We start from the raw sequence: 13,144 nt of genomic DNA, 5'->3' as shown, positions 1-13,144 counted from the left end.
GACAACTGGTTGCTATCGTATCGATAGAAGACAATTACGATACAAGTAGCCAACTATCGTTTTCGCTATTTATGTGGTCCTCCACCTATCGAACTGTTATTAAAATCAAATTTAAATTATTAATTTATATCTTCCCTTATTTATTGATTGTCGCCATAGCCACACTTAAACTGCGTTCTAAATTATAAAAAAAAAAACAAAAAAAAGAGAAATAATGCAGGTTTGACCTAATAAAATCACAAATGAGAAATCCGAACAGCATCTAGGGCGCTTATTTTATTTTGGGTAGTTTTACGTAAAGATCAGTCTGCGCAGACGCTTTAAGTCCCGGCACTCGGTGCAGGCGTCGCATAGTCAGCGCTCCTCGCTGCTACTCCCATCGCCGCCGATAAAATCGTCCCGGCCCTTGTGCTCGTAGTTGTGATGGTGGTGTATGTGCTCTTCCTCCTCCTCTTCTACCTCAGACACCGGGTGCTGGAGCTGGTGCTCATGGTAGTCGTGGTGGTCGTGATGGTCATGATGGTCGTGCTTCTCGTGGTGGTGTACCAGCTCCTTGGTCTGGTGTATCTGGATGGGACGATGGTCCTCGTGGATGACTTTCTTCTCCTCCTTCAGGACGAGGGGCTTGTGGTGGTGGTGCACATGCTTCACCACCGTATGGATATGTTTCTCGATTTTCTTGTGAATCGGCACGTGTATCACAATCTTCTTTTTCTTCTGTTGACTGCTGGAAGTAGGGAGTAAGAGGTGAGTGCCCCTTCGAACCCGGACCCACAACCCCCATCCGGCTTCGATATATACCCGGCATTCGTTTCCTGAACACACACAAAGAGCAGAACCATCGCTATCACGACAGCAATTCTCAGCAGCTGCAAAGAAAGAGCGTTGTTATCCTTTTTCATCCAGATCCCTGCTCCGATCTTGATCTCGATCTCCGGCTTACCGCGCTCCGATTATCCATGTCGCTTGGTTTTTGTTTCGAATGCGGCGTTGAAGACTCTGACGATGTACCCGCTGCGAAGGCTCCAAATGCTCTGTTGGCTGGCCCCATGCAACTCTTTCATTTATATATTACTCCGCTAGCAGCACCTAGCCGTTGGAGCTAGGCTGGAATGTGGCGCTGGGCTGGTGGAATGCCCGCCAGCAGCTGGATTCGCTTCCGTGCCGCAGCATAGGCAGGCGCATGCGCACGCGCACGCGTCCCGATCCACTAAAAGCCACAATTTCCATTATAGATGTGGCTGCTTCATGGATTGTGGGTGGTTTCTTGCCACTGCGAATTCCTCAAAGCACTTGGCCGCACTCCGTTGGCACCCTACACTCGAGGAGAGCGATCCTCTGTTTCCTTCGGATTGCTTCGATTGGTTGTTCAAGAAGAAGTAACAGATTAAATCAGCATCGATATGGATTAATATTCATTTTTTCATCGTCAGCGTCACATGGAATGGGTGAATCGGTGGAGATGTTTCCTAACTGCTTTTATTTCTTTATTTTCCGTTATTTCGTTTCTTTCTTTCGACTGTTGTGTGTGAACTTCTTCGCTCACGCAGACGGAAGGCACGGAGGCCTGCACCTGCACCCGAGCGAGCCCCAGCTGAAGCTCAGCTCAAACTCAGTCAACGGAAATAAGCTGGAGTGCGGTATGTGTTTAATACCTACTTATTTATGTTGCATGGTGCAGCTCGCGTTAAATACATGACTGGTGTTGTAGAAAACCCAGTACGACGTAACAAACAGATCGCATGCACGTTGGGGCCCAACTATTATGCAATCGTACAGTGGATTTTGAGGGTGTTATTCAATTTAAGGTATTTATCCGTTTGAAATGCGATCATTTTGTAGAATTTGAATACTCATCGATATCACTTATCGATAGGGCATATACCGTGGTATATAATGAGAAAGAGAGTGAAAGAGAAGAGACGGCATGCTAGAACGTTGGAGACCAGAAAGCAGAAGCAGAAACATCAGCAGAGGTGGAAGAAGCACAAGGAGGAAAAGAATAAGCTGCAAAAAAGCAACACAACGATAAAAGCGTCACCGCTGCTGGCGCAGTCTGGATGAGTGTGTGCCCCCCATCGGAATCGGAATCGGAATCTTTCTGTCAGTATTCAAAAGTCGGGCAAGCAAGTTGGGGCGCAGCTGCACAAACGACGACGGCCAGAGCGAAGAGCAAACGTACAAAAGTAAATAGCGGCAGAACCTATTTACATACACATGTGCATATGAACTTACATATGTACACACTGTCGAGCGTTGTCCGTAAATTAGTTGTTGATTTGACAGTCGCGAACCGAGAAGAGATCCCCAATATTGTGTTTATTTTTTATTTATTCATTGCTTTTCATTTTTCTACGTTTTTGTTTGTTTCTTTTTGTATCTGTGAACGTGAACTGAGCCCATTGTAGCTGCCACTCGCTTGATGTGAGAGTGTGTTAGTGTTGTGATTAATATTTCGTGCGAAGAGATGACAAAGAGCCAGAAAAGAAGCACAATCAGAAGGAGAATATGCAACCATAAAAATTTATGAGACTATTGAAGAAATGTTAATGTAACAAGCAGCAACGAGCCCCCTCTCCCTCGTTTGTGTTTACACACAACCCAAAGATTTAAAAATCAAGCGCTGCCCTAAATATGCATGCACAAGAAATGTACATACATACTACATGTGTGGGTGTAGTGTAGCGGCAATTATTTGAGCAAGTGTGTGTGCGCTGAAGAGAAGCGCGCACGCGGACGATCGCATGCATTACTGTTGTTGTGCGCTCTGCGGACAACGATCACTTCCCCTCATATTTTGCCACAGATGCAAACAGGCGACTCCCTACTCCTATCGCATCCCACATGAAGCCGTTTGCTGCACTAATAAACAAAAAGCGGGGCCTGCCCCCCTGGCTGAGCGGCACTTATAGAGCTTCCCTTCCCTCTGAGCGGTTTGACTTGCGGCGCATCTGATCGGTTCAGATCGAGATGGGATCAGTCGCTGGCTACCGTGACCTTCGATCGGATCAACCTGTTCCGCTGTCACCATCGGTTGTGGCCTATCGGTTTCAACAGTTTGTTGGCCATAAATGGTTATAGGCGAACAGCCCCAAGTCAGTAAACCCCAGCCCACATATTGTTTATGGCGGCTGTGGCTGTTGTACATTTATGAATTTCGAGCTGGCCGAATGGCGAAAATAAATTGAACGCAAAATTCCATAAGTGGCAGAGGAGCATCAAAAAGTATTTCTAGAAATTGTTTAAACGTCTCTGTACATACATATGTACATATGTTTCGATATTTACACATGGCAGTGTCGGGCGTGCAAAGGTTTCAACAATCCGGAAATCCAAACCAAGATGTACTGAAACCGGAGGAACTGCGGAGTACAGGCAGCTAACAGAGAGGAGAGAGAGAGAGAGAGAGACAACAGAAAACCTTTCCACTATCTTCTTGCACGCACTATTCCTCGCGGCGCCACCTCAGGAGGAAATCGTATTTTCAATGTCTTCTGGCTGGGATTTCACTTTCCGTTTTCTCATTTCCCACTTTTCATTGTAGTACATCATTGCCAATTATTTGAGTAGTCAGCCATCAGCCGGGCAGGGACTAAAGCACGCAAAGGGTGCGGACCCATTGTTCGCCTAAGTTCGGGCTAATGCGTCACGTCACCAATAATACGGGTATAATCGTATACATATGTATGTGTGTTGTTGCAGTCTTGCCATCGATGTCGCTCTGCCTTAGAATGAGCTCACAAGATGCGTCATCGTTAAAACCAAACAAACAGACAAACGAATTAACGAACAGACACCGAAACAGACTGAACAGAACCACACCACCAGAAAAAGTACACTCAGAGCGCAAAACAAACGATATTGAGTGGGGAATTGAGTATTAACGCGAACTGAGCCCCCCATCCCCAATCCCCAACTGGATACCGGTATGGGGGTGGAGTATGGGAATCTTGTTGCGAAAGTATTCATGTGATTGGTAGATTGCTCGCCTGGCTCCGGATATGTCCGGAATCCACACAGAGATAACCTGTTGGGATGTCGGTCTTATCTTGTCTTGACGAATTCTTGGCTGATTTCAATGTTTTCTTTCTTTTCAGCATTGAAGCACACAATTGCTGTCCCGCAAAAGAGATACAGAGAGAGAGATTTGATATAAACAAAATCCCAAGAAGAGGAAGAAGACCTAAGCCAAAATGCCCGTCTTCCACACAAAAACTATCGAAAGCATATTAGATCCTGTCGCCCAGCAGGTAAGACATACATATCTGGGAGAAGGGTCCTTCTGGCTGAGGTTTGAAATATAATCTCAAGTAAATTTCACACAATCAGCTATAACTATTGGCCAAATTGGCGCCCAAGAAGGTAAAGTTCAATACAAGTCAAGTCAAGTCCATACATACATAAATATGTACATACATACATAGATAGAAAAGCATTTCTCTCTTTCTCCTTTTAAGTATGAAATCGAAATACGTATCACTGCCTCCACTCCACTCCACTCCACTCCGATCCTTCTATCCATCCTGGTGTGTGTGTGTGTGTGTGTTTTTGTGTTTGTGTGTTTATATTTTCACCTGCCGCCGCAGAACATCAACGCACTGCATCTGTGTAGCATATGTTGGATGTTATGCTAAATATACACGAATCAACCTCCCCACCCACCCGATCTTCTTCGCACCATCAACATGCATACATACACATGTATAGATTCATACATATGTGTATGTGTGTCTATTTATGTACATATGTATATTTCCATCATGAGATGAAACAAACTTGAAAGATCAGCACAGCATCTTACTCTGTCTTTGCATCTTTCAATACCCTTGCAGAGGGTATTTTCATTTGACCAGATATGTGTCAAGCAGAAGTACATATTTTATGTACATATGTACATATATTCCATTCGACGTTTACGCGAATGTGTGTCTGTTCTGTTTTCAATCAAAAAGTGTTGTTCCCCAAAAATCGTAATTCATGCTCCAGTCAGTCGATTTAATACAAAATATTGGATCATCAAAACAGATCCGATCAATATTCATCTGAAACCTAGCCTCTGTATAATCCAGAAGCGTTCGCCGAAGGTGTCCTGGTGGAACAGGGATAAAATAGGAACCTTAATGATTGTGTGACACAAGAATTCAAGTCCCATTTGGTACAAGACAAACCACACGCAGCGGATTTATTCTAGCAAAATTATACAGAGTATTTATGTATGTATGTATGTATGTATGTATGTATGTATGTATGTATGTATGTACACATGGATATCACATGCAAATCGATCTGACATGAAACCGATCGATCTAGAAGGGTATGAATAGCTTCGACGCCCAAAGCAGCCCTCTCTTTTTTATTTTTCGTTATTTTTGCTGCCGTTACTTAACGAATCTAAAAATAAATGAGGTAGAAATAATAAATGTTGATCAGAAGCCAGCTAACCTGAGCCTTAGGACAGGCAGAATTTTAATTTAATAACGCCACAAATGAAAATGGAAAATCGAGCAAAGCAAAGCAAAACAAAGCAAAGCAAAAGCCAAAGTACAGCCAAAGAGGAACACAAACCGGAGGAGCTGATCGGTGGTGGACACGGTGGGGGGGTGGTGGACGACGAAATTTGGCCGAGTTCCAAAAATAGCAGCATAAAATACGTTTAAAGAATCCAACAACAAAGCGCCAAAATAAAAACATTTACGACGAACCAACCATGAAATCATAGCAACATTTGGACACAGACGTGGCAAGAGGGGGTGCACCATAGCTGAGGTGAGAAGAATTGGACAAAGTTATGTGTGTAGGTGTAGGTGTAGGTGTTGGTGTAGGCACATGTACATACGATCGATTTTCGTACAGAAAATGACGAACAAATGTGATAAAATGCAGATTGATTGGTTGAAATAGAAGACTTTAATCGAATTTGTAGGCGTCATGTAGAATGATCCTTTCTACAGATCATTCATTTTTCGGCTGTACGATATAAGTGTACAATTTTATAATCCCCGGTTGGATAACATATTCTTCAAGAAAATCGATTGATACTTCCTGATTGGACAATATTTTATGTGATACATTTTAGAAGAGTAATATAAAATCAACTACAGGCAAAATTTCTAAAAATTTCCCATAAATGAGTGTACAGATTTCGAATAAAACGAAAAGAAACCATACGTCATCATAAGACCAGAATTTTCGGAATGAATAGTAATATACCTCTTTAAAATAAATAAATTTTTTGTTCAGTGTTAAGCTTGCTTTTTTCCATATTATATGAGTATTATACACCTTGATTGGAGTTATGTACATATGTATGTACTTTGCAGTTCTGAAAATTCCGGCCTATGCACCTGAAGCTTCCCATCTGGGATATAAGCAATACTTATAATAATACCTTAATACTAAGATTTCATTAGGAAAATTGATAATACGTTTATTAAACGTCATTTAAGGTGTCGTTTATATGTACATGCCGTTTTCATTAGATTCATTAATTCATTCAAAATTGCACGAGACCGAAGTCTTTTAGAAAAAGTCTATCGTTTTGATGGTAGCGTTTGTTGGCTGTTGAATGGTTTACCAATTTTTACCAATTTACATCGAATGAAAAATCTCAGCAGTTGGGATTGGTACATGAGTAGAACACTCTGAAAAGTAAACAAAGATACTAGAAAGATCACTAAGAAGTCTCTCGGTTTCAGAATTAAAGCCAAATGTGAAAAAAATAAATAGGAATACGAATACATATGTACATACATATGTATGTACATACTGTGTTGTGCTCTCTATATATTCCCTATAGGATGGATAGTGCGTGGAGAAAGATGGTATTATTTGTCCTACAAGCACTAGTATGTTGGCCTCCGCTGTGTGCATGTCTCTTGTGGGTGTAGGTGTAGGTGTAGGTGTAGGTGTGGGCATATTGGCTTTTACCGCTACGGATGCGGATGAGTGAGGATTGTGGTCTGAAAACTGTGCCAAAAAGCAAACTCATTGCCTTAGTCATCATCCGCTGGGTGGTTGTTGGGTGGAACGTGGTCTGGTGGCGGTGGAAGTGGCAGTGGCAGTGGCAGTGGCAGTGGCAGTGGGGTTGCTTCGTGGCTGGCAAACAAATTAATTAAAAATGATCATTCAGCACATCAATCGACACATTGATACAACAGATTCGACCACATACATATGTACATGTCTCTATCCGAGCATGCATACATACTATGTACATATTTACATCTATATATGTATACATATATACATATGTACATGTACATGTATGTACAAATGTATCTACATACGTATAGCGTGCAAAATTACATGGAGAATGGACGAGGGAGGCGTCTCTTGGTGGAGAGGATGACTGCCAGACGGCGCCTAGTTACACAATTAAATAATAATTAGAAGGCATGTCGGTAATTGGTTCCAATTATCTGCCGACGAAAGAGCAGAAGCAGAAGCAGATTCAGAAGAATGGTCTGGCAGCCGTTAAGCAGAGGTAAGGCCGTGTAATCCCCGCTGAAGACTCGCCCGGACACCCAGCGAACCACCTAATCCCCAGTGGTACAACAGCTTGGGCTGGTGCGCAGCTCGGTTCCGATTAGTTGAGCTTAATGAAGAGATTAGTTGGCGGCTGTCTAAAAATATAAATGGCCAAAACGTCTAACGAGCCAGTGACCTTATCACGTTGCGTTGTTGGGGTCACCCATGCGTCTTAATCTCTCTGAATCTATATCTAAATGCCTCTTAAATGTATCTGCATCTCATTATCTGAAGTTGTAAATGTATGGAGAGTGTCGAATCGGAGTGGGTTTGCTTCTGTCGACTAGTTTGGGACCGATTAGGTGATTGCGCGGGGTACTAATGGTCAACAGCTCCCGCACCGCACTCCGTGTTTTGCTCCCCTGCTCGTCGTGGAGAGTTTCGTGGGGGTCGTGGCTCAACGCCCAAGCGGGTGGAGCTCAGGCTCGACATGGAGTTGCGTAATACAGCCGGGTGCGCGGACCCATAGATCGGCACAGGATTATATCGGCTTGCTCCAAACTAGGAAGCAGGCACCCAAAGCATGACCAAAGCAGATACCAATGGAGGGATAATTGATTTCCTTTGGAACATATGTATGTACATTGTATGGTTTGGTGTCTGATTGTATGATCGAAACAGATTCGGTCACATAACCGACTCGTTTTCAATCGAACTCATTGAACAACATTCCCCTTTGTCCGATCCCCCGTACGAGTAGCTGTACCTGTAGTTGGATGTACTGGATAAATCGATACAGAACTTCATCGATGCTGACCGGATGATCTCCTACCCATAGTGACTTCACTCCATTGCCCCTCTCATCTGACAACAGGTGATAAATCAAGCATCTGAACAACTTGTCCCAGTGGACAAGTTGATGGCGTCATCAATGTTCTTCAATAGAAACTAGATAACATTCTGTCCATCCAGCGAAGTCAAGTCCGACAATGTAGATCAGTCGAGAGATGTGTATCATGTGTAATCAGAGAGCAGCATATCTTCTCCCTTAAGGAGCTTAATTTTGTTCTCCTCTCCATCGTCCCTAGACAGTCGAAAGATCTGTGTGTGTTAAACCGTTAAGTAATGAGTCTAACTTATCCTTTACTCGTTGTACTTTCTCCCCGCTGCGTGTGTAGGTATCCCGCTTGGTCATCTTGCACGAGGAGGCCGAGGATGGCAACGCGATGCCAGATCTCAGTCGGCCGGTGCAGGTGGTGTCGGCGGCTGTGGCCAACCTAGTGAAGGTTGGGCGGGAGACGATCAACAGCTCGGACGACAAGATCCTCCGACAGGACATGCCCTCGGCATTGCACCGCGTGGAGGGTGCCTCGCAGCTGCTGGAAGAGGCTTCGGATATGTTGCGAGCCGACCCCTACTCGGGGCCGGCGCGCAAGAAGCTTATTGAGGGGAGCCGCGGCATTCTGCAGGGCACCTCCTCGCTGCTGCTATGCTTCGACGAGAGTGAAGTGCGCAAGATCATTCAGGAGTGCAAGCGGGTGCTGGACTACCTGGCCGTGGCCGAGGTGATCAATACCATGGAGCAGCTGGTGCACTTCCTCAAGGACCTTTCGCCCTGCCTCAGCAAGGTGTCGCGCGAGGTGGGCGGCCGCGAGAAGGAGCTCACCCACCAGGTGCATAGCGAGATTTTGGTGCGATGCCTCGAGCAGGTCAAGACCCTGGCCCCCATCCTCATCTGCAGCATGAAGGTCTACATCCATATCATCGAGCAGCAGGGCAAGGGCGCCGAGGAGGCGGCCGAGAACCGCAACTACCTGGCGGCCAGGATGAGCGACGAGCTGCAGGAGATAATCCGCGTGCTGCAGCTGACCACCTACGACGAGGACACCAGCGAGTTGGACAACCTCACAGTGCTCAAGAAGCTCTCCAATGCCATCAGCAACAAAATGGAGCTGGCCAACGAGTGGCTCTCCAATCCATATGCGCTGCGCGGAGGCGTCGGCGAGAAGGCCCTGCGGCAAGTGATCGACAATGCCAATGAGATCTCCGAGCGCTGCCTGCCCCAGGACTCCTATCCCATCCGCAAGCTGGCCGACGAGATAACTGCCATGGCCAACGGACTCTGCGAGCTGCGCCAGGAGGGCAAGGGCAGCTCATCCCAGGCTGAGTCCCTGGCCCGAGGAATCCGCGAACGCCTCGGTGAGCTGCAGGGCCTCGTCCACCAGGCTGTGCTTGGTGTGGACAAGGCTGGCGTACAGCAGACGGCCCACACCATCCAGGGCCGCCTGGAGCAGGCCGTGAAGTGGTTGCAGCACCCGGAGATCAACGACGGCGGCCTCGGGGAGCGTGCCATCAACCTGATCGTGGAGGAGGGCCGCAAAGTGGCCGAAGGCTGCCCCGGCCATCAGAAAGCCGAAATCATGCAGCTCTGCGATGAAGTAGAGCGCCTCAAGCGACAAGCAGCCGGCTCCGGCCCGGCCGCCAAACAGGCGGCCAAGCAGCTTACCCAGAAGCTCTACGAACTGAAGGCGGCTATCCAGAACGCGCTCGTCAACCGCATAGTGCAGGACTTTATGGATGTCAGCACACCGCTTAAGCAGTTCACGGAGGCGGTCATGCTGCCTGAGGGAACGCCGGGCCGTGAGCAGAACTTTAACCAAAAGTCCAACAACTTGCAAGCCTTCAGCGACCGCGCCTCGAAGACCTCGCGCATGGTGGCCGCGGGTGGAGCGTGCGGGAACAAGAAGATCGCCGAGATCCTGCTCTCTTCCGCCGCCCAGGTGGACTCGCTCACGCCACAGCTGATCAGCGCCGGCCGGATTCGTATGAACTACCCGGCCAGTAAGGCTGCCGACGAGCACCTGCAAAACCTCAAGCAGCAGTATGCGGACACTGTGCTGCGCATGCGCACGCTCTGCGACCAGGCCACGGACCCGGCCGACTTCATCAAGACCTCCGAGGAGCACATGCAGGTGTACGCAAAGCTTTGCGAGGACGCCATTCACGCCCGCCAGCCTCAGAAGATGGTGGACAACACTTCGAACATAGCGCGGCTTATTAACCGCGTTCTGTTGGTGGCGAAGCAGGAGGCGGACAACTCCGAGGATCCAATTTTCACCGAGCGCCTCAACGCCGCCGCCAACAGGCTAGAGCGCTCCCTGCCCGCCATGGTCGGCGACGCCAAGCTGGTGGCAACCAACATAGCCGATCCGGCCGCGGCCGCTGCCTGGAAGACTTCCTTCCAGCGCCTGCTTGGGGACGTGCGCGAGGTGCGTGACGCTATCGCGCCGCACCAGCCGCCACCGCTGCCAACATCCCTGCCGCCGCCCATTCCGGAGCTTAGTGCCCTGCACCTGTCCAATCAGAATGGTAAGTGGCTAAAATCGCACAGTGGATCATCAGCAAGAGTTTCCCTTTGATGCCACAATCGTTCTAGCTGAGCGAGCGCCGCCTCGTCCACCACTGCCCAGGGAAGGACTCGCACCAGTGCGGCCGCCGCCGCCGGAGACGGATGACGAGGACGAGGGCGTCTTCCGCACCATGCCACATGCCAATCAGCCCATTCTGGTAAGCAAAGACTTGAAAAAAGATCTTAACAATGATAAATAAGTGATTTTACCGCCCATTTTCAGATTGCCGCCAGGGGACTGCACCAAGAGGTGCGTCAATGGTCGTCCAAGGACAACGAGATCATTGCGGCCGCCAAGCGCATGGCCATACTGATGGCCCGTCTCAGCGAACTGGTGCTCTCGGACTCACGGGGCAGCAAGCGGGAGCTGATTGCGACGGCCAAGAAAATTGCCGAGGCCTCCGAGGACGTAACGCGGCTCGCCAAGGAGCTTGCGCGCCAGTGCACGGACCGACGCATACGTACCAACCTGCTGCAGGTGTGCGAACGTATCCCCACCATCGGCACGCAGCTAAAGATCCTATCTACGGTGAAAGCTACCATGCTGGGAGCCCAGGGCTCAGACGAGGACCGCGAAGCCACCGAAATGCTGGTGGGCAATGCCCAGAATCTGATGCAGAGTGTAAGTCTGTCTCTCTCTCTGTCTCTGACCCTTATACTGACTCTTTTATTTCGTTTTGCAGGTGAAGGAGACGGTACGTGCTGCTGAGGGAGCCAGCATCAAGATCCGCTCAGATCAGACTAGCAATCGGCTGCAATGGGTGCGTCGCCAGCCCTGGTACCAGTACTAGGTGCTTGTCCAGGAGGTCTAGTGCGGTCAAAATACCACGTGCCACGTGCCTTTTGTAACATACAAACTAAAACTAAACTTAAAGAATCCTACTTCTATATAAAATTGTAATCCCCTAATCTGTTCCCCTGCAACACGAATATTTAAGTGCCTTAACTATTTATTATGCGCCCAACTACTGGCTCCTGCTCCCCGCTGCTCGCCCTAATCTAATTTCTCTTCGATAATTGTATATTTAATTGTTCAGCGTGCAATAAATCAGACGAGCAAGACGAGATTACGTAGAGGGGAAATAAAAATAATAATAATAATAAAAATTAAACGAAAAAGAGATGATGTATGTATGTACATACGGACCAACTAAAGTGAAATAGAAATATATGTCTTATACATATATACATATATTTATATATTAAAGACACATACATACATATGTACATATGTATGTTCCTATGCATGTATGTATGTATGTATGTATGTATGTACTACAGGGAGTCCTTCCATTCTCGCACATGCTGCTCCGCGAAAACATGCATCTGAGCCCACATGTCTCTTTTTCTTTTTTAATTGTAGCGTTCTAACAAAAGCATTTAAATAATCACTCACCCACCTGCCCAAGCCCTGGTCTTGCGAATCGTTTGTGTTCAACAATAACTAACAAAAACCCCGAATGTACTACATATAGAATATGGAACATAGAGGCATCGATCAGAGATCGAGTTGTTGCTATCCAACTAAATAAGTCCATTACCCCATGTATCATGTTCAATATAAGAAGAAATATATGTACCTTTCATTGAAATAAAACTGAACATGAAAAGGAATATTGTGAAGTATTGAAAAAATATATGTAAATATTCAAATGTTATCAAACGCCAACTGATCCGCGTCTATCAAATGTTTGGGTAGCCTTGCCCCATTGGATATGGATATGTTTATTTTTAGATGGAATTTGTGGAACTATTTCATTTATCCTTAAAGGCTATTCAGTGAAAAATCTCGTATATCCGTTACCTACCTACGTACCATCATTCTGGCTATAATAAGTATACGATTTTTTTTAGATTCTGTTGTATAGATGATACAGTTCGTCTCTACGACTCTGCGTTTCTGTTTTCTCGTATCTTTGAAATTGTGGATGCCACAGATTTTCGCTCTTTGTGGGGGCGGAATTTTTGAAATATACTTGTAACAGCGACATATCACAGAAATCTGGATACCAAAATGTCGTACTTTATGGGGTCGGAAACGCTTCCTTCTGGATGTTACACACATTCATTTTCACCATAAATCTAATATATCGGGTATAAAAACTATGATTAATCGATAATAACTCCAGGAAAAACACAAATGCATATACAACAGACGCCAAACGCCTAATGCCCCTGCCTGCCCTTGATTGCCCCTGACCCAAAGAGCTTCAAAATAACAGTAAACAACGAAAAAATATATATAAACAGGCTCCACATGAGTGAATT

General features: G+C 46.5%; 2 protein-coding genes across 3 annotated transcripts; one reads left to right on the top strand and one right to left on the bottom strand.

Moving 5' to 3' along the window:
• Window positions 1–148: 148 nt before the first annotated feature.
• Window positions 149–1,821, bottom strand: LOC6901836 (histidine-rich glycoprotein). The gene is made up of 3 exons (XM_033382523.1): window positions 944–1,821; window positions 802–869; window positions 149–727 (listed from the first exon to the last, which is right to left on the bottom strand). Exons 1-3 carry the CDS (start codon window positions 1,049–1,051, stop codon window positions 355–357), a joined length of 549 nt encoding a protein of 182 aa, XP_033238414.1. The 5' UTR covers window positions 1,052–1,821; the 3' UTR covers window positions 149–354.
• An 85-nt stretch (window positions 1,822–1,906) lies between these two features.
• On the top strand, window positions 1,907–12,490 carry Vinc (vinculin). 2 transcript variants are annotated; one of them, XM_015185390.2, is made up of 6 exons: window positions 1,907–2,103; window positions 4,098–4,250; window positions 8,646–10,836; window positions 10,904–11,034; window positions 11,100–11,498; window positions 11,560–12,490. In XM_015185390.2, exons 2-6 carry the CDS (start codon window positions 4,194–4,196, stop codon window positions 11,665–11,667), a joined length of 2,886 nt encoding a protein of 961 aa, XP_015040876.2. In that variant the 5' UTR covers window positions 1,907–2,103; window positions 4,098–4,193; the 3' UTR covers window positions 11,668–12,490. The 2 variants fall into 2 exon arrangements, with proteins under 2 accessions (XP_015040876.2, XP_001355231.3); XM_001355195.4 differs by having other exon boundaries at window positions 1,907–2,186.
• Window positions 12,491–13,144: the final 654 nt, after the last annotated feature.

This window comes from Drosophila pseudoobscura, chromosome X (assembly GCF_009870125.1).
Source record: "Drosophila pseudoobscura strain MV-25-SWS-2005 chromosome X, UCI_Dpse_MV25, whole genome shotgun sequence".
In the NCBI taxonomy this organism is placed as follows: domain Eukaryota; kingdom Metazoa; phylum Arthropoda; class Insecta; order Diptera; family Drosophilidae; genus Drosophila; species Drosophila pseudoobscura.
Note: the sequence above shows the minus strand (reverse complement) of the source record. Positions and strands in the feature narration are given on the sequence as shown.